This window comes from Manis javanica, chromosome 15 (assembly GCF_040802235.1).
Source record: "Manis javanica isolate MJ-LG chromosome 15, MJ_LKY, whole genome shotgun sequence".
In the NCBI taxonomy this organism is placed as follows: Eukaryota; Metazoa; Chordata; class Mammalia; order Pholidota; family Manidae; genus Manis; species Manis javanica.
In genome coordinates, this window is record NC_133170.1 from 39531120 (window position 1) to 39552734 (window position 21615).

Below are 21615 nucleotides of genomic sequence, written 5' to 3' on the forward strand. Positions count from 1 at the left end.
ACAGAAGTCTGTTCCATTCCGGTACACCAACAACAAAGTAGCAGAAAGAGAATCAGGAAAACAATTCCACTTACAGTTGCATTAGAAAGAAAAAAATACCTAGGAATAAACCTATCAAAGGATGAGAAAGATGTATACTATGAAAATTACAAGACTCATGAGAGAAATTAATGATACCAAAAAATGGAAATCTATACCGTGCTCATGGGTAGGGAAGAATACTGTCAAAACAGTCATCCTGACCAAAGCCAATTTACAGATTCAGTGCAATCCCATCAAAATAACAAGAGCACTTCTCAAGGAACTAGAACAAATAGTTCTAAAATTAATATGGAACCATAAAAGACCCAAAGAGCCAAAGCAATCCTGAAAAAGAAGAACAGAGCGGGAGGGATTAAGCTCCCTGACTTCAAACTCTGCTATAAAGCCACAGTAATCAAAACAATTTGGTACTGGCACCAGAACAGACCCACACATCAATGGAACAGATTAGAGAGTCCAGATACAAACCCACACATATATGGCCAATTAATATATGATAAAGCAGCCATGGATATACAATGGGGAAGAGACAGCTATATGTAAGAGTATGAAACTGGATTATTGTCTAACTACATACACAAGAGTAAACACAAAATGGATCAAATAACTGAATGTAAGTCATAAAACCATAAAACTCTTGGAAGAAAACATAGGCAAAATCTCTTGAATATAAGTATGAGCAAGTTTTTCCTGGACACATCTCCTCGAGCAAGGGGAAGAAATAAAAAATAAACAAGAGACTACATCAAAAGCTTCTGCCCAGCAAAGGACACCGTCAGCAGAACAACGGTAACCTAGAGTATAGGAGAATGTATTTGTAAATGACTCATCTCATAAGGGATAACACACAAAATATATAAAAGAACTCATACACCTCAACATCAAAAAAACGAACAACCTAATTAAAAAATGAATGGAGGACCTGCACAGACACTTCTCTGAAGAAATACAAATGGCCAACAGGCATGTGAAAAGATGCTCCAAATCAGTAACCATCAGGGAAATGCAAATTAAAACCACAATGAGATATCACTTCACACCGGTTAGAATGGCCACTATCCAAAAGATGAGAAACAATAAATGCTGGCAAGGATGTGGAGAAAACGGAACCTCCAACACTGCTGATGGAATACAAATCGGTGCAACTGCTGTGGAAAGCAAAAAGCTAAAAATAGAAATACCAATTGAGCCACTAATCTCACTCCTAGGAATTTACCGGAAGAAAACAAAATCCCTGATTCAAAAAGATATATGTACCCCCATGTTTATTGTCACACTATTTGCAATAGACAATATATGGAAGCAACCTAACTGTCCAACAATAGATGAATGGGTAAAGAAGATGTGGTACAGGGGAGATTCAAGATGGTGGCGTGAGAGGTGAGAAAAGGAACTCCAACCAAAACCACAAATAGTAAGAACATAGTTAATGAGTGGAACTAACCCAGAACTAACCCTAAAAGAGCAACAGGAAAGAAGGCTGAACCAGACTGCATACAGACCTCAAGAACAGAGCAGACTTCACAAAACAGGGTAACAAAACAAAGCCTTGATCTGGAGGGACCCAAGCCCTTCCCCCACCCCAGGCTCACTGGCAGGAGGAAGGGAAACGGAGTGGGTAGGGGGTAGATGCCTGGGACTGCTGAATACCTCCTAGTCCTGGACATCTGCTTTGTGTGCAGAAACCTACACTGTGTGGTGCTCTGGAGGTTGGGGCGTTGGAACAGGCGGAGTGCCTGACAGACCGACATTCTGGCTTTTGGTGGAGGACGGGATCCACATCCGGCCACTCTGTGACAGAGGAAAGGCAGGCAGTCTGAGAGGCTTTCTAGCAGCGAGGGCTGCTGCAGGGGCGAGGTTTGCACGGAACTTGCTGTGCAGGAGAAGGGAGAGCTGGACAAAGTTGTCTGAACGCGCTCTGCCCAGCTGGTTGGGAATTTTAAGGAGCTTCAGGCACTGCATTCCCCTGGCTGGCTGCTCAGCTCCGAGGCCCAGCACTGTGACATGCAGCCTGCGGAGCCTTCCTCCAGGCCTGCTGGCACCTGCTCACAAACCAGCAATCACTAGCTGGAGTCAGGACAGCCAGAGGGAAGCACTACCTAGAACAGGTAGAGACGCCGAGCACAGGGGCTTACACCTGTGTGCATGACCCACTGGCTCTGATACTGCAGACAGGCAGCACAGACGGGAACCAGAAAACAGATTTTTCCTTCCCCTAGGCACCAGCTCTGCTCCCCAAGAACCCCAACCTCACTCTAAAGGCTGAGTAGCTTCACAGGCTGGAGCATCTGGGCACTAGAGGGCACCACATAGAAATATGAAATGTCAAAAGAAACTGGTCAGACCAAAATCTCACGAATCCTGGAAAAAGGGCCAAATAAACTGAACTCAACAATTTTGCTGAAAGAGAGTTCAAAATAAAAATCATAAACATGCTTATGGAGGTAAAGAAAAATATTCAAGAACTCAGGAATGAATTTAAGATGGAGATTCAATCATTAAGAAATTCCACATCTGGTTCTTTTTCTTCTTTCTTTTTCCTCTTCTGAATACATTGCATTGTATTTCCACCTTAATTCTGTTAGTATTTGTTTCATATATATAGGTGATCCTGTGTTGGGTGGATACATATTTCTAATAGTTATATCCCCTTGTTGGACTGACCAGTTTATCACTATCTAGTGTCCTTTTACACATCTGAAATTAAACATATAATGGGCGAAGCCAAGATGGCGGCATGAGTAGAGCAGCGGAAATCTCCCAAAACCACATATATTTTTGAAAATACAGCAAAGACAACTCTTCCTAAAAGAGAGACCAGAAGACACAGGATAACATCCAAATCACATCCACACCTGCGAGAACCCAGCGCCTCGTGAAGGGGGTAAGATACAAGACACGGCCTGGCAGGACCCAAGCGCCCCTCACCCCAGCTCCCAGCAGGAGGAGAGGAGTTGGAGCAGGGAGAGAGAGGGAGCCCAGGACTGCAAAATAGCCAGCCCTAGCCATACGCACCAGAGTGCAGACACCGTGCATGCGTGGGGTCCTGGATACTAGGGAAACAGGACAGTAAGACCTGTGAGCGGGTCCCTGCAGTCGGTGCCCCGGGGACAAAAAAAAGCGAGTGCTTTTTGGAAGTCTTAAAGTGACAGGGACTCCACAGCCGGACGGAAGCATCGTGGGACACTTAATCCAGCAGCAGGGAACTCCAGGCACCCTAAACCCCTGGATAGCAGGGCAGCTCAGAGAACCCTCACAGAGATAAATAGCCTCCCAGCTGTTCCCCCTCCAATGCGACTCCACCATATAGGCGCAGGAGCCCGAGGCAGGCCACGCCCACAGCACGAGCGGAGAAAAACTCCATAGCGGAAGGGCAAGAATCAGAAGCCCTATCTGGGCACAGCTGTCCAGCACAAACCAATAGAGATCGCTGTTCTCTCAGGAGAGGAAGGCCACAAACCAACAAGAAGGGAAGTTCGTCCAGCCATCACTTGTGCCAGCTCTGCAAACTATCTCTATCGCCGGGAAAAGGAAAAATTTGAGGCAGATAAAGATTACAGAGACAACACCTGAGAAGGAGACAGACCTAACCAGTATTCCTGAGAAAGAATTCAAAATAAAAATCATAAACATGCTGACGGAGATAAAGAGAAATATACAAGAGCTATGGGATGAAGTCCGGAGGAGATTACAGACATCCAGAAGGAGATACAGAAGTGAAACAAACTCCGGAAGCATTTGTAAGCAGAATAGATAAGATGCAAGAGGCCATTGATGGAATAGAAACCAGAGAACACGAACGCATAGAAGCTGACACAGAGAGAGATAAAAGGATCTCCAGGAATGAAACAATATTAAGAGAACTGTGTGAACAATCCAAAAGGAACAATATTGGTATTATAGGGGTACCAGAAGAAGAAGAGAGAGAGAAAAAGGGACAGATAGTGTCTTTGAAGAAATAATTGCTGAAAACTTCCCCAAACTGGGGGAGGAAATAATCGAACAGAACACAGAAATACACAGAACTCCCAACAGAAAGGACACAAAGAGGACAACACCAAGACACATAATGGTTAAAATGGCAAATATCAAGGACAAGGACAGAATTTTAAAGGCAGCTAGAGAGAAAAAGGTCACCTATAAAGGAAAACCCATCAGGCTATCATCAGACTTCTCAACAGAAACCTTACAGGCAAGAAGAGAATAGCATGATATATTTAATGCAATGAAAGAGAAGGGCCATGAACCAAGGATACTGTATCCAACATGATTATCATTTAAATATGAAAGAGGGAATAAACAATTCCCAGACAAGCAAAAGTTGAAGGAATTTGCCTCCCACAAACCAACTCTACAGGGTATTCTAGAGGGACTATTCTAGACAGGAGTACTAGTAAGACGAAACAGATGTCACCAGAGAAAATAAAATCACAGCAAAAAAGCAGACTAACCAAATACAAACAAAAGGCAAAAAATAAAATCAACTACCCACTAAAAGCAGTTAAAGGAAACACGAAAGAGCACAGAATAAAACAACCAACATATAAAGAATGGAGGAGGAGGAATAAGAAGGGAGAGAAGTATCTCCAGACAGTGTATATAACAGCTCAATAAGCGAGCTAAGTTAGGCAGTAAGATACCAAACAAGCTAACCCTGAACCTTTGGTAACCACGAATCTAAAGCCTGCAATGGCAATAAGTACATATCTTTCAATAGTCACCCTAAATGTAAATGGATTGCATGCATCAATCAAAAGACACAGAGTAATAGAATGGATAAAAAAGCAAGACCCATCTATATACTGCTTACAAGAAACTCACCTCAAACCAAGGGATGGAAAAACATACTTCAGGCAAACAACAGAGAGAAGAAAGCAGGGGTTGCAGTACTAGTATCAGACAAAATAGATGTCAAAACAAAGAAAGTCACAAGAGATACAGAAGGACATTACATAATGATAAAGGGCTCAGTCGAACAAGAGGATATAACCATTCTAAATTTACATGCACCCAACACAGGAGCACCAGCATATGTGAAACAAATACTAACAGAACTAAAGGAGGAAATAGAATGCAATGCATTCATTTTAGGAGACTTCAATACACCACTCACTCCAAAGGATAGATCCACCAGACAGAAAATAAGTAAGGACACGGAGGCACTGAACAACACACCAGAACAGATGGACCTAATCGACATCTACAAACCACTACATACAAAAGCAACAGGATATACATTCTTCTCAAGTGCACACAGAATATTCTCCAAAATAGACCAAATACTAGGCACAAAAAGAGCCTCAGTAAATTCAAAAAGACTGAAGTTGTACCAACCAACTTTTCAGACCACAAAGGTATAAAACTAGAAATAAATTGTACAAAGAAAACAAAACGTTCACAAACATGTGGAGGCTTAACAACATGCTCCTAAATAATCAATGGATCAACGAACAAATTAAAGTAGAGATAAAGGAATATATGGAAACAAATGACAACAACAACACAAAGCCCCAACTTCTGTGGGACGCAGCAAAAGCAGTCTTAAGAGGAAAGTATATAGCAATACAGGCACATGTAAAGAAGGAAGAACAATCCCAAATGAACACTCTAACATCACAATTATCGAAACTGGAAAAAGAAGAACAAATGAGGCCTAAAGTCAGCAGAAGGAGGGACATAATAAAGATCAGAGAAGAAATAAACAAAATTGAGAAGAACAAAACAATAGAAAAAAATCAACGAAACCAAGAGCTGGTTCTTTGGGAAAATAAACAAAATAGATAACCCTCTAGCCAAAATTATTAAGAGAAAAAGAGAATCAACACACATCAGCAGAAACAGAAATGAGAATGGAAAAATCACGGCAGACTCCACAGAAATACAAAGAATTATTAAAGACTACTATGAAAACCTATAAGCTAACAAACTGGAAAACCTGAAGAAATGGACAACTTCCTAGAAAAATACAACCTTCCAAGACTGACCAAGGAAGAAACACAAAAGTTAAACAATTACCAGCAAAGAAATTGAAACAGTATTCAAAAAACTACCCAAGAACAAAATCCCCCGGGCCAGAGGGATTTACCTCGGAATTTATCAGACATACAGAGAAGACATAACACCCATTCTCCTTAAAGTTTTCCAAAAAATAGAAGAGGAGGGAATACTCCCAAACTCATTCTATGTAGGCAACATCATACTAATACCAAAATCAGGCAAAGACGCCACCAAAAAGAAAATTACAGACCAATATCCCTGATGAACATAGATGCAAAAATACTCAATAAAATATTAGCAAACCGAATTCAAAAATATATCAAAAGGATCATACAACATGACCAAGTGGGATTCATCCCAGGGATGCAAGGATGGTACAACATTCGAAATTCCATCAACATCATCCACCGCATCTACAAAAAGAAGGACAAAAACCACATGATCATCTCCATAGATGCTGAAAAAGCATTCAACAAAATTCAACATGCATTCATGATAAAAACTCTCAGCAAAATGGGTATAGAGGGCAAGTACCTCAACATAATAAACGCTATATATGATAAACACACAGCCAACATCATACTGAACAGTGAGAAGCTGAAAGCTTTTCCTCTGAGATCGGGAACAAGACAGGGATGCCCACTCTCCCCACAGTTATTTAACAGAGTACTTGAGGTCCTAGCCATAGCAATTAGACAAAACAAAGAAATACAAGGAATCCAGATTGGTAAAGAAGAAGTTGAACTGTCACTATTTGCAGATGACATGATATTGTACATAAAAAACCCTAAAGACTCCACTCCAAAACTACTAGAACTGTTATCCGAATACAGGAAAGTTGCAGGATACAAAATTAAGAAACAGAAATCTTTGGCTTTCCTATACACTAAACATGAATCAATAGAAAGAGAAATCAGGAAAAAAACTCCATTCACAATTGCATCAAAAAGAATAAAATACCTAGGAATAAACCTAACCAAAGAAGTGAAAGACCTATACCGTGAAAACTACAAGACACTCTTAAGAGAAATTAAAGGGGACACTAACAAATGGAAACTCATCCCATGCTCTTGGCTAGGAACAATTAATATCGTCAAAATGGCCATCCTGCCCAAAGCAATATACAGATTTGATGCAATCCCTATCAAATTACAAGCAACATTCTTCAACGAACTGGAACAAACAGTTCAAAAATTCATATGGAAACACCAAAGACCCCGAATAGCCAACGCAATTCTGAGAAAGAAGAATAAAGTTGGGGGGATCTTACTCCCCAACCCCAAGCTCTACTACAAAGCCGTAGTAGTCAAGAAAATTTGGTACTGGCACAAGAACAGAGCCACAGACCAGTGGAACAGATTAGAGACTCCAGACATTAACGCAAACATATATGGTCAACTGATATTCGATAAAGGAGCCATGGACATACAACAGGGAAATTACAGTCTCTTCAACAGATGGTGCTGGCAAAACTGGAGAGCTACATCTAAGAGAATGAAACTGGACCATTGTCTAACCCCATACACAAAAGTAAATTCAAAATGGATTAAAGACCTGAATGTAAGTCATGAAACCATAAAACTCTTAGAAAAAAACATAGGCAAAAACCTCTTAGACATAAACATGAGTGACCTCTTCTTGAACATATCTCCCCAGGCAAGGAAAACAAAAGCAAAAATGAACAAATGGGACTACATTAAGCTGAAAAGCTTCTGCACAGCAAAGGACACCATCAATAGAACAAAAAGGTACCCTACAGTATGGGAGAATATATTTGTAAATGACAGATCCGATAAAGGCTTGACATCCAAAATATATAAAGAGTTCACCCACTTCAACAAACAAAAAACAAATAATCCAATTAAAAAATGGACAGAGGAACTGAACCGACAGTTCTCCAAAAAAGAAATTCAGATGGCCAACAGACACATGGAAAGATGCTTCACATTACTAGTCATCAGAGAAATGCAAATTAAAACCACAATGAGATATCACCTCACACCAGTAAGGATGGCTACCATCCAAAAGAGAAACAACAACAAATGTTGGCGAGGTTGTGGAGAAAGGGGAACCCTCCTACACTGCTGGTGTAAATTAGTTCAACCATTGTGGAAAGCAGTATAGAGGTTCCTCAAAATGCTCAAAATAGACTTACCACTTGACCCAGAAATTCCACTCCAAGGAATTTACCCATAGAATGCAGTAGTAAAGTTTGAAAAAGACAGATGCACCCCTATGTTTATCACAGAACTATTTACAATACCCACGAATTGGAAGTAACCTAAGTGTCCATCAGTAGATGAATGGATAAAGAAGAGATGGTACATATACACAATGGAATATTATTCAGCCATAAGAAGAAAACAAATCCTACCATTTGCAACAACATGGATGGAGCTTGAGGGTATTATGCTCAGTGAAATAATCCAGGCGGAGTAAGACAAGTACCAAATGATTTCACTCATCTGTGGAGTATAAGAAGGAAGCAAAAACTGAAGGAACAAAACAGCAGCAGAATCACAGAACCCAAGAATGGACTAACAGGTACCAAAGGGAAAGGGACTGGGGAGGATGGGTGGGTAGGGAGGGATAAGGGGGGGGAGAAGAAAGGGGGTATTATGAATAGCATGCATAATGTGGGGGTGGGAGAAAGGGGAGGGCTGTGCAACACAGAGAAGACAAGTAGTGATTCTACAACATTTTGCTATGCTGATGGACAGTGACTGTAATGGGGTTTGTGGGGGGGACTTGGTGTAGGGGAGAGCATGTAAACATAATATTCTTCATGTAATTGTAGATTAATGATAACAAAAAAAAAATAGAAAGAAAAGGGGGATTACTCCCTAATAGGATAAAACTAAGTGCAAGTCAACAATTAATGCATGCTTTACATATCCTTAATTTTGGTTTTTTACAGGGTGTCAGATAATCAGTTATGGAAGTACATTTTTCTGATAATATTCCTTCTCTTAAAAAAAAAAAGCAGTTCCTGTGTGGTGATCTCGAATAGGTTCTTCACAATGGTATAAAGGTCATATCAAACTGTGGGCACAGGGTTGGTTTGTGTTTATACAGAGGATCGAAGCCTAATTTGGCTACCCAGAAAATGAATTACAATACAGTAAGAAGAACTTCCAACATCAACATCCTCTGGAAGAGTTATTCCAGAAGATGATCATCAAAAAACTTCAACAGAGATCCTGGCGCTGTTGCAGTTGTAACTGCATTCATCCCACCGGTTCCTGGACTTGCCATTGGAATGAAGAAGGAGATATCTAAGCTGTATTCCTATTATGTTAATGTGTGTATGCAATTTCATTAGTAGTTTAAAACCTATACATGCTTATGTTACTCTACAAGAAGATATGTCAAAGAAATAATCAATCTTCCCATGTTTTCTTCCGTCTGCTACTTCTATAGCTTTTCTTCTTCCTTCCTAATTACGACCCTTTAGTAGAGTTCGTGCCTCATATCAAAAATTACCGAGTATCATAATTCTTCCAAGTGGTAAAGATAACTCAAGACAAATGCTGGGCATAGAAGCCACAGGGAATAAATCTGCAAAGAAGTACAAAGCTAACCTTTTCAAAGAATATTGCTTCTCTCTCTCACTTACCAACTTTATATTTCCCTGTATGGCCCCAGAAGATGTCTGGTTAGCCAGAGATGGGTAAGATTCCACAAGGGATGAACAACCTAAGACAGGCAGTCGCAGGGGTCCAACGGGTGAGAAATTGGGGATCAACAGAGGTGAGGCTTAGAACCTCACCCCCCATTTTGAGAGAAATCTTCTGCATCCGTGGATGTTTTGTTGCCCTTGTCTAGCTTGGATTAATACTCAGTCTATAGGCACAGACCTGATCATCTAATTTGCCCTCTTACAGCACTAAGTTATGTTTTCTACCTTTATCTTGCATCTACCTACCACTTCAGCATTTTATTAAAATGATAATAATGATAATAATAATAAGGGAGAAATGTGGGATTCACATATAAATCAAGTATAAAAATCAAACGAATAATCATATCTGACTTGATTGTTTATAGTTCATGATGCGTGATCAAAACTGAAAGTTTCTGTGAAATGACTGCCCTTGCACTGTTCACCATTTAAGAACTTATTCCCTATGTAAGAACTTGTTCACCATGTAAGAACTTGTTTGTTATGCTTCAGAAGATTGGAGACTGTTGAAAATTAGGCTTGAGGTTGATTAATGATTGTGCATTGAGTCCCCTATACAGAATTTTATTGTTGTTAACAACCATCTGATCAATAAATAAGTGAGATGCCCTCTCAAAAAAAAATAATGGAAGGATTTAAAACCAGATTAGATGCATACAAGAGACAGTAAATGGAACAGGAATTAGAGAAGAGGAATAGAAAGAAGCTGAGGTACAGAGAGAAAAAAGAATCTCTAAGAATGAAAGAATATAGAGAGAACTGTGTGACCAATCCAAACAGAACAATATTTGCATTATAGGGTTACCAGATGAAGAAGAGAGAAATAGGGACAGAAACTGTCATTGAGGAGGTAATTGCTGAAATCTTCCCCAATCTGGGGAAGGAGATAGTCTCTCAAGCCATGGAGGTGCATAGATCTCCCAACACAAGGGACCCAAGGAAGAGAACATCAAGACATATAATTAAAATGGTAAAGATCAAAGATAAAGACAGACTTTCAAAAGCAGCTAGAGAGAGAAAAAAGATCACATATAAAGGAAAACCTATCAGGCTATCATCAGATTTCTCAACAGAAACCTTACAGGCCAGAAGGGAGTGGCATGATATATTTAATGCAATAAAGTAGAAGGGCCTTGAACCAAGTATACTCTACTTGGCAAGGTAATCATTTAAATTTGAAGGAGGGTTTAAACAATTTTCAGATAAGCAAAAGCTGACAGAATTTACCTCCCACAAACCACCTCTATAGTGCATTTTGGAGGGACTCCTATAAATGGAAATGTTCCTAAGGCTAAATAGATGTCACTGTAGGGATAGACAAAGTGTACAGAATGTGACTCATAACATAAGAAGATTGGGAGAAGAAGAAAAAGAAAGAAAAAAAAAGAACCTTTAGGTTGTGTTTGTAATAGCATATGAAGTGAGTTAAATTAGATTGGTAGATAGTAAGGGAATTACCCCTGAACTGTTTGGTAACCACACATCTAAAGGCAGCAATGACAGTAAGTACATACCTATTGATAATCACCCTAAATATAAATGGTCTGAATGCACCAGTCAAAAGACACAGAGTCACTGAATGTATAAAAAAACAAGACCCACCTATATGCTGCCTACAAGAGACTCACTTCAAACCCAAAGACATACACAGACTGAGAGTAAAGGGATGGGAAAGATATTTCATGCAACTAATAGGGAGAAAAAAGCAGGAGTTACAGTACTTGGATCAGACAAAATAGACTTCAAAACAAAGAAAGTAACAAGAGACAATGAAAGAGATTACATAATGATAAACTGGTCAGTCCAACAAGGGGATATAACTATTAGAAATATCTATGCACCAAACACAGGATAACCTATATATGTGAAACAAATACTAACAGAATTAAAGGGAGAAATACAATGCAATGTATTCATTTTTGGAGACTTCAACACATGCTCCTCCAAAGGACAGATCAACCCGACAGAAAGTAAGTAAAGAGACAGAGGAACTGAACAACATATTAGAACAGATGGACCTAACGGACATCTACAGAACACTCCACCCAAAAGCAACAGGATACGCATTCTTCTCAAGTGCACATGGAACATTTTCAAGAATAGATCATATACTAGGCCACAAAAAGAACCTCAGTAAATTCAAAAAGATTAAAATTGTACCAACCAGCTCCTCAGATTACAAAGGTATGAAAGTAGAAATAAATTACACAAAGAAAACGAAAAAGCCCACACACATGGAGACTTAATAACATGCTCCTAAATAATGAAAGGATCAAGGACCAAATAAAAACAAAGATCAAGTAATATATAGGGACAAATGACAAGAATAACTCAGCACCACAAAAATCTGTGGGACACAGCAAAGGCCATGCTAAGAGGGAAGTATATTGCAATAAATGCCTAAGTCAGGAAAGAAGAACAATTCCCAATGAACAGTCTAAATTCACAATTAAAGAAACTAGGAAAGGAAGAACAAATGTGGCCCAAAGTCAGTAGAAGGAGGGATATAATAAAGATCAGAGAAGAAATAAATAAAATTGAGAACAATAAAAATTGAAGGAATCAATGAAAGCAAGAGCTGGTTCTTTGAGAAAATAAACAAAATAGATAAACACTTAGCCAGGCTTATCAAGAAAAAAACGAGTCTACACATCTAAACAGAATCAGAAATGACAAAGGAAAAATCACTATGGACACAACAGAAATACAAAGACTTATGAGAGAATACTATGAAAAATTATATGCTAACAAACTGGATAAACTAGAAGAAATGGACAACTTTCTAGAAAAATACAACCTTCCAAGGCATACCCATGAAGAAACAGAAAATCTGAATAGACCAATTACCAGCAAAGAAATTGAATTGGTAATCCAAAAACTACCTAAGAACAAAATTCCTGGCCCAGATGTTTTCACTGCTGAATATTATGAAAAATTTAGTGAAGACCTAATACCCATTGTCCTTAAAGTTTTCCAAAAAGTAGAAGAGGAGGGAGTACTCCCAAACTCATTCTATGAGGTCAACATCACTTTAATACCAAAAAAGGCAAAGACGCCACAAAAACGGAAAATTACAGACCAATATCCTTCACGAACATAGATGCAAAAGTACTCAAAAAAACATTAGTAAACCAAATTCAAAAATACATCAAAAAGATCATCCATCATGATCAAGTGGGACTGACTGAGGGATGCAAGGATGGTACAACACTCGATAATCCATCAACATCATCCACTAGATCAACAAAAAGAAGGATTAAAACCACCTGATCATCTCCATAGATGCTGAAAAAGCATTTGACAAAATTCAACATCCATTCATGATAAAAACTCTCAACAAAATGTGTATAGACAGCAAGTACCTCAACATAATAAAGGCCATATATGACAAACCCAGAGCCAACATTATACTTAACAGTGAGAAGCTGAAAGCTTTCCCCCTAAGATCGGTAACAGGACAAGGATGCCCACTCTCCCCGCTTTTATTCACCATAGTTCTGGAGGTCCTCGCCACAGCAACCAGACAACACAAAGAAATACCAGGCATCCAGACTGACAAGGAAGAAGTCGAACTGTCCCTGTTTGCAGATGATAACATGTTGTACATAAAAAACCCTAAAGACTCCACCTCCAAAACTACTAGAACTGATATCGGAATACAACAAAGTTGCAGGATACAAAATTAACACACAGAAATCTGTGGCTTTCCTATACACTAATGATGAACTAGCCAAAAGAGAAATTAGGAAAACAATTCCATTCACAACTGCATCAAAAAGAATAAAATCCCTAGGAATAAACCTAACCAAGGAAGTGAAAGACCTATACCCTGAAAACTACAAGACACTCATACGAGAAATTAAAGAAAACAATAAATGGAAACACATCCCATGCTCATGGATAGGAAGGGTTAATGTCAAAATGGCCAACCTGCCTAAAGCAATCTACAGAGTCAATGCAACCACTATCAAAATACCAACAACATTCTTCAATGAACTAGAGCAAATAGTTCTGAAATTCATATGGAACCACAAAAGACCCCGAACAGCCAAAGCAATCCTGAGAAGGAAGAATAAAGCAGGGGGAATTAAGCTCCCTGGCTTCAAGCTCTACTACAAAGCCACAGTAATCAAGACAATTTGGTACTGGCACAAGAACAGACCCATAGATAGACCAATGGAACAGACTAGAGAGCCCTGATATAAACCCAACCACATATGGTCAATTAATGTACAATAAAGGAGCCATGGATATACAATGGGGGAATGACAGCCTCTTCAACAGCTTGTGTTGGCAAAACTGGACAACTATATGTAAGAGAATGAAACTGGATAATTGTCTAACCCCATACACAAAAGTAAACTCAAAATGGATCAAAGATCTGAATGTAAGTCATGAAAGCATAAGATTCTTAGAAGAAAACATAGGCAAAAATCTCTTGGACATAAACATGCGCAACTTTTTCATGAACATATCTCCCCTAGGCAAGGGAAACAAAAGCAAAAATGAACAAGTGGGACTATATCAAACTAAAAAGCTTCTGTACAGCAAAGGACACCATCAATAGAACAAAAAGACATCCTACAGTATGGGAGAATATATTCATAAATGACATATCTGAAAGGGGATTGACATCCAATATATATAAAGAGCTCACTCACCTCAACAAACAAAAGGCAAATAATCCAATTAAAAAATGGGCAGAGGATATGAACAGACACTTCTCCAAAGAAGAAATTCAGATGGCCAACAGACACATGAAAAGATGTTCCACATTGCTAGTCATCAGAGAAATGCAAATTAAAACAACAATGAGGTATCACCTCACACCAGTTAGGATGGCCACCATCCAAAAGACAAACAACAAATGTTGGTGAGGATGTGGAAAAAGGGGAATCCTCCCTACACTGCTAGTGGCATGTAAACTAGTTCAATGATTGGGGAAAGCAGTATGGAGGTTCCTCAAAAAACTAAAAGTAGAAATACTATTTGACCCAGGAATCCCACTCCTAGTAATTTACCCTAAGAATGCAGCAGCCCAATTTGAAAAAGACAGATGCACCCCTATATTTATCGCAGCACTGTTTACAATAGCCAAGAAATGGAAGCAATCTAAATGTCCATCAGTAGATGAATGGATAAAGAAGAGATGGTACATATACACAATGGAATATTATTCAGCCATAAGAAGAAAACAAATCCTACCATTTGCAACAACATGGATGGAGCTTGAGGGTATTATGCTCAGTGAAATATTCCAGGCGGAGAAAGACAAGTACCAAATGATTTCACTCATCTGTGGAGTATAAGAAGGAAGCAAAAACTGAAGGAACAAAACAGCAGCAGACTCACAGAACCCAAGAACGGACTAACAGTTACCAAAGGGAAAGGGACTGGGGAGGATGGGTGGGAAGGGAGGGCTAAGGGGGGAAAAGGGTAATCAGTATTTGTACATATAATGCAGTGGGGGGGGACACAGGGAAGGTGGTATAACACAGACAAGACAAGTAGTGATTCTATAGCATCTTACTACGCTGATGGACAGTGACTGTAATGGGGTATGTGGTGGGGGGACTTGATAATAGGGGGTGTCTAGTAACTATAATGTTGTTCATGTATTTGTACGTTAATGATAGAAAATGAAAATTAAAAAAAAGAAGATGTGGTACATATACAGAATGGAATATTACTCAGTCATAAGAAGAAATCCTGCTATTTGCAAGAACATGGATGGATCTAGAGGGTATTTTGCTTAGTGAAATAAGCCAGGCAGAAAAAGACAAATACCATACAATTTCACTTATTTGTGGAATACAAAAACTAAGCAAAACAAAAGGAACAAAAGAGCAGTAGACTCATAGATACTGGGAAGTGACTAGTAGTTCCCAAAGGGAAGGGGTTGAGAGAGGTGCAGGGTGGGAGGGTGAGGGGGATAAAGGGGCATAATAATTTGCAATCACAATGTAAGTTATCACGGAGACTGTTGAACCACTGTGATGTACATTTGAGATCAACAGATGATTGTATATTAATGACACTTTAATAAAATAGAAAAAAAAGGCAATCATAACTGGATTCTAAGCTAAAATCCACTGAAGCATCCCTCCTGCCCCCACAATTGCTGTGAAATAACCTAGACTTAAATGTACAATTCATAAAGTGAATACAATATAATAGTTTACAGAGTTGTCAAAGTAATATATTAGGGGCAGAAATTGCCTTAGAGATTATCAATTCCAATTCCCTCATTTTACCAATGAGAAAAGCAAGGCTCAGAGAGGCTAGTTTTTGCCTGACTTATATATAGATCAAGGCCTTTCTTGCTCTTAACAGTATGGACCTCTTTACTTACTTACAATTTAACAAGTTAACAGAAACATTTTTCATGTGCATTTATACATAAATACATGGACATATGTTAGATTTCAGCAAATAATATAATTTAAAAAAGTCATAGCATTAACAAAAGCATTCACTATCCTTCTATAACTGTAGAATAATTTTAGGAAATTTTTTCACATCTTGACAGTCTTAATTTTAGGAAATTTTTCCACATCATGGAGGTCTTAATGTACTTTTTCACAGCCTTGCATTCTGGTTAATTATGATTAGATGACATTCACGGTATAACATCGGGGAAGAAGAGTGAAAGATTGTCATTTCTTGGAAAATAATTAGAGAAAACCAGTGAACTTATCATAAGATACATCATTTGAACACAAAAATCACATTATTTACCAGACTACACATACCACTGAAAGGTTTATACATTTAAACCAAATATTAACGATTCAGTTTATGGCTAGTAAACAAGGAAGCTACATGTAACAAATAACCACTATTCATATTTTTAAATAAAGCTTATTTGACGACTAAATTACTACTTTGGAATGATGGAAGGGCAATTGGTCCACTTCCACAAATACCTTAAACAAGGCCACCCAAACATGCCCGCACTCTAAATATTAATCTTCAGCACAAGATATCATTTTATACAGCAACACCTGCGAAAAACAAATCTGGATTGTCACAAATATATATTGCGAAATATATATAGTCACAAATATATATGGAGAAAAAGAAATCTATATTGTCACAAATATATGCATATATTACACATAGTCATGATATTTAACAGTTATAATAAGCTTATATTCTCAGTTAATAACATATAGCACTAATAAATCACATACTTTATAACTTTAAACCTTAATTTAGAGTAGAACTAAAAATCAACTAAGTTATCAGAGCACACACCTACAATCAGAGGGGAGGAAATTTCCATTTTGAGCTTTCAATATATCAGTTAAATCACTAGATATACTAGGAGATGTGACTTCAACTCTAAAACCCTATTTATGAACTTCAACGTGGTGGGTATATAGAAATATAGCTATTTGTAGTTGGTAAACACCAGTGAAATCAATATGGATCTCTGAATATTCTACACACAGAATCTTTTTTGTGGGTGTGGGGAACAAAATGATCCACTTTATTAAATCATGAAAATGTTTTAAAGTCAAGTCTGTGTGATAGTGACTTTTAAGTGATTATTTGTACATATATTTATGTATTTTTATATAAATCACTTAATATATATTGTTTAAGTGACATATAATTTATGTGGTGTCTTACATTTAGCAGATAAATCAAAAGCAGGTTTTTCCTATTTAGTAAAATATCAGAATTATCAATACCTTAAAAAAAAAGTTATCCTTATAGTCAGTAAGATTTTCAGTATGTATACCAGTATCAAAGGTCTAACATTTCTATCACTGGAGTCCCAGAGGGAAAAGAGAAAGAAACTGGTGCAGAAAAATTTTTTTTGATGAAATAATGGTTGGAAATTTCCCAAATTTTGGTAAGAGATACAGATTCAAGAAGCTTAGTGAATCACAAAAAGGATAAACTCAGAAAATCATGCTGAGATACATCATAATTGAACTTTAAAAATCCAAAGACAGACAAAGAATGTTTTTTCTCAGGCTGCTTTAAAGACAAGTTACACATAAGAGTCGGATGACTGGATTTCTTAGAAAACACGGTGTGCAGAAGACTGGAAAAAAAAAAAACTAAAATTAAAAAAAATTTGTCAAACACAAATTCTGTATCACGAGAAAATATCCTTTAGAAATGAAGACAAGATCAAAACATTCCAAGATGAAAAAAAATTTCAATGTTATCTGGGAAGGAGTTGAATGTAGTATATATTATATGGCAACTCTAACGTAAGGCAGGGAGAGTAAAGGGTTTTTTTTTTTCTTACACCTGGAGTGGTAAAACATAACTATGTACACTGTGAAAAGATGCGTATGTTTATCATAATGCCTAGATCAATTATTAAGAAGAGAGTTTTTATGCCAATAAAGGGTATAAAAATAGTACTAAATATATCCAAATAATCCAAAACAAGGAAGGAAAGAGGGAACAGAGGAATAAAAATTAGGAGGGCTAAACAAAAATAATAGAATAATAGATCTAAATGCAGCTATATCAATAAACACATTAAATGTAAAGATCTAAATACAACAAAGACACAGACTGTCATTTTGGATATAAAAACAATACCTAATTAGACACTATCTATAATAAACCAATTTAAATATGATGATATGGATCAGCTACAAGTTTAAAAGATGTCAAATTATATACCATATAAACAGCAATGAAGACAGGGAACATGACTATATTAATGATATCTGACAGAATTCAGAACAAAGAAAATTACTAGGGATGAAAAAGGACATTACAAAATGATAAAAGGGTCAATTCATCAAGCTATGACAATCCTAAGGTATATGCACCTGATAAGACTTAAAAGTATATGGAAACAAAAACTGACAAAAATGAAGAGACAGACAATCCACTAGTGTAAGGAGCTTCAACATGCTTCTTCCAATAACCAATACACCAAGTAAACAGACAGAAGAACCAGGAAGAGTCTAAGATGACCTGAACAACACTAACAATCAACTGAACCTAACTGACACTTACAGAACACTCTACCTAACAAGAAATGTATATTACTTTCAAGTGCACTTCAAATATTTCAAGTGCACTTCAAAGATAGATGATATTCTGGGCCCAAAACCATACCTTAACACAGTAAAATATACTGAAATCTGGCCATAAGAGAATTAAACTAGAAACCAATTAACAGAAAGATACTTGGAAAATCTCCAGGTATTTGGAAATCATTGTTGACCCTTTAATCATAAAGTACAATAAAAGCAGAAAACTAATTGTAAATAACCTATGTAAAGAGGAAATCTAAAGGACATTAGAAATTATTTTGAACTGAATGAAAATGAAAATACAATAAATACATCAGAATTTGTGGGATTAAGTTAAAGCAGTATTTAGAGGGCGATTTATCTATTACATGTTTCTAACACAAAAGAAATTCTCAAATTAATAATCTAAGCTTTCACTTAAATGCTAGAAAAGAATAAAATAATCACAAAGCAAGCAGAGGGATAAACGGAATGAAGAGCACAAATCAACAAAGGTAAAAACAGAAAAAAAAAAAAAAGAATTTCAAAGTTGGTTCTTTGAAAAGATGAACAAAAATTAATAGTCCTCTAGCCAGAACAACAAAACAAAAAAGAGAACCAGTACAGGAATGAAAGAGGGGATTATTAGTACAAATTTCAAAGAGATGAAAAAGATTAAGAGAATATTATAAACAATTTTATGCATATAAAATCCAGAATTTGGATGAAAAGACCAAGTTCTAAAAGACACAAAGACATTCAAGAAAAAAATCACCCAAATAGTCCTTAGAGCTATTAAAAGAAATTGAATTATAGGTAAAAATGTTTCAAGAAAGAAAACTCCAAACCAATACACTTTCAAGGGTGAATTCTACCAAACACTTAAGGAAGAAATAATAACAATTTTCTAGAAAGTGTAAGAGGACTTCTCTTCTTGCTTTGTGAAACCAACATGTTATCCTGATACCAAAACCATGTAAAGATATTACAAGAAAACTACAGACTAATATCACTCATCAACATAAATATTCTCATCTAAATATTAGCAAATTGAATCCAGCAATACATGAAAATATTAATATATCACAACCAAATGGGTTAATTCTGTAATCAAGTTTTCTCCAAGTAGAACAACGTCATTCAACATGTTAACAGACCAAATAAAAAAATTGGTAAGATCACTGTATTAAACAGAACAGAATCTTTTCATGCTTAAAAAATTCTCAGATGAGAAATACAAGGAAATTACCTTAACGTGATAAAGGTATTACAAAAGGTACAGCTAATATCCTGTTTAATGGTGAAAGACTGAATGCTTTCCTCCTAAACTCAGAAACAAGGCAATGTAGTTAACATTTGTCATCCTATTCACTCTTACACTAGAAGTCCTAGTCAGTAAAAAGAAGAAATAAAAGGTCTATAGAAAAGAAGAAAGGAGAAAATAAAACTGTCTCTACAGAGAAAATCTCAAGAACCTATTATTTAAAATCCTAGAATGAGTCTAGAAGTTGCTGAATTGCAAGGTCAAAATACAAAAAGCAATTGTATTTGTACATCTGGAAATCAAATTTAAACACTACATTTACAATAGAAAAGAACAAATGGAAGAAAGAAAAGAGAAATATGTATAAACCTAACAAAAATTTGCAGGATTTGTATGCTAACAACTACAAAATGCTCATGAAACACATTAAAGAAAACCTAAATAGACATACCATGTTCATGGATTGGAAGACTCATTATTACTAAAATGCCTTCACCTACAGATTAAATGCAACCCTAATCAAAATCCCAGGAGGATTCCTTGTAGATATTCACAGCCTAAATTTAAGTGGGAAGGCAAAGATATTAGGACAGCCAAAAGCAATTCTGAAAGAATAGAACATAGTTAAGGTCTTATGTTGTGTGATTTCAAAAATTACTATAAAGCTGCAGTAATCAAGGCAGTGTGATATGAGAAAAAGGAAAGACATCCAAAATAAAGAGTCCAGAAATAAACACACACAAATATGATCAACCGATTTTTGACAAAAGTACAAAGGCAGTTAAATGGAGAGCTAATCTTTTCAACAAATGGTCCTGGATATCCACACGTCAACAAATAAATATTGATTTATACTTAACACCTAATATAAAAATTAATTCAAAAAGGATCAGAGCCTTGCCAAATCTAAAAATTTTAAACTGCTAGAAGACAGGAGAAAATATGTAGGTTGGGCAAAGAGCTTGGATATGACACCAAAAGCACAATTCATTAAGTGGATAACTTTAACTTCATCAAAATAAAAAACGTTTGCTCTGCGGAAGACATAGGTAAGAGAATTAAAAAAATAAGGCATACACACTGGGAGAGAACATTCACAAATCACATATCTCACAGACAACTTGTATTCATGATATATGAAGAACTCTCAAAAGCCAAAAATAATAAAACAGCCCCCAAAAATAAAGGCAATTACATTGTTGGTACAATTTGGTACTCATTTGGAAAAGAAAATAATAAGAAAACCAAAAAATAAAAACAACAACCCCTCCACATTGCCTCACATTATATTTCTAATTTAACTGTAAGTATATTATAAAGCTAAATGTAAAGAGCAAAATAATAAACCTTTCAGAAATGAATATAGAATATTATCTTATGACTCAGGTTGGGCATAGACTTCTTAAATAAGATAACCATAAAGGAAAATACTGAAATATCTGACTAAGTTAAGGCCTCATGTTCTATGACACAAGAAGAGTGAGTGAAAAGGCAAGTTGTAATGGGAGAAGAAATGTGCTACATACATAGCTCAAAAAGTATTTTCATTTAGCATATATAAAGAACTGCTGCAAATCATGAGAACTCAAAAGAAAAATGGACAAGAGATTTAGTAGATACTTCTAGTAAACATATAA

At 36.8% G+C, this 21615-nt stretch overlaps 1 protein-coding gene across 10 annotated transcripts in view; it reads right to left on the minus strand.

Annotated features, from left to right (window-relative positions):
- ANKRD28 (ankyrin repeat domain 28) overlaps nt 1-21615 on the minus strand; it is a 213738-nt gene that overhangs the window by 112917 nt on the left and 79206 nt on the right. Inside the window, exons 3-4 of one of the 10 annotated variants that reach the window (XM_073223454.1) lie at nt 8414-8504; nt 6374-6452 (exon numbers count right to left, since the gene is read on the minus strand). The exons of the other annotated variants lie outside the window; for them this stretch is intronic. Of the exons in view, the coding sequence (XP_073079555.1) occupies nt 6374-6452; nt 8414-8504 (170 nt within the window). The remainder of the gene's footprint in view (nt 1-6373; nt 6453-8413; nt 8505-21615) is intronic. 10 annotated transcript variants of the gene reach the window in all.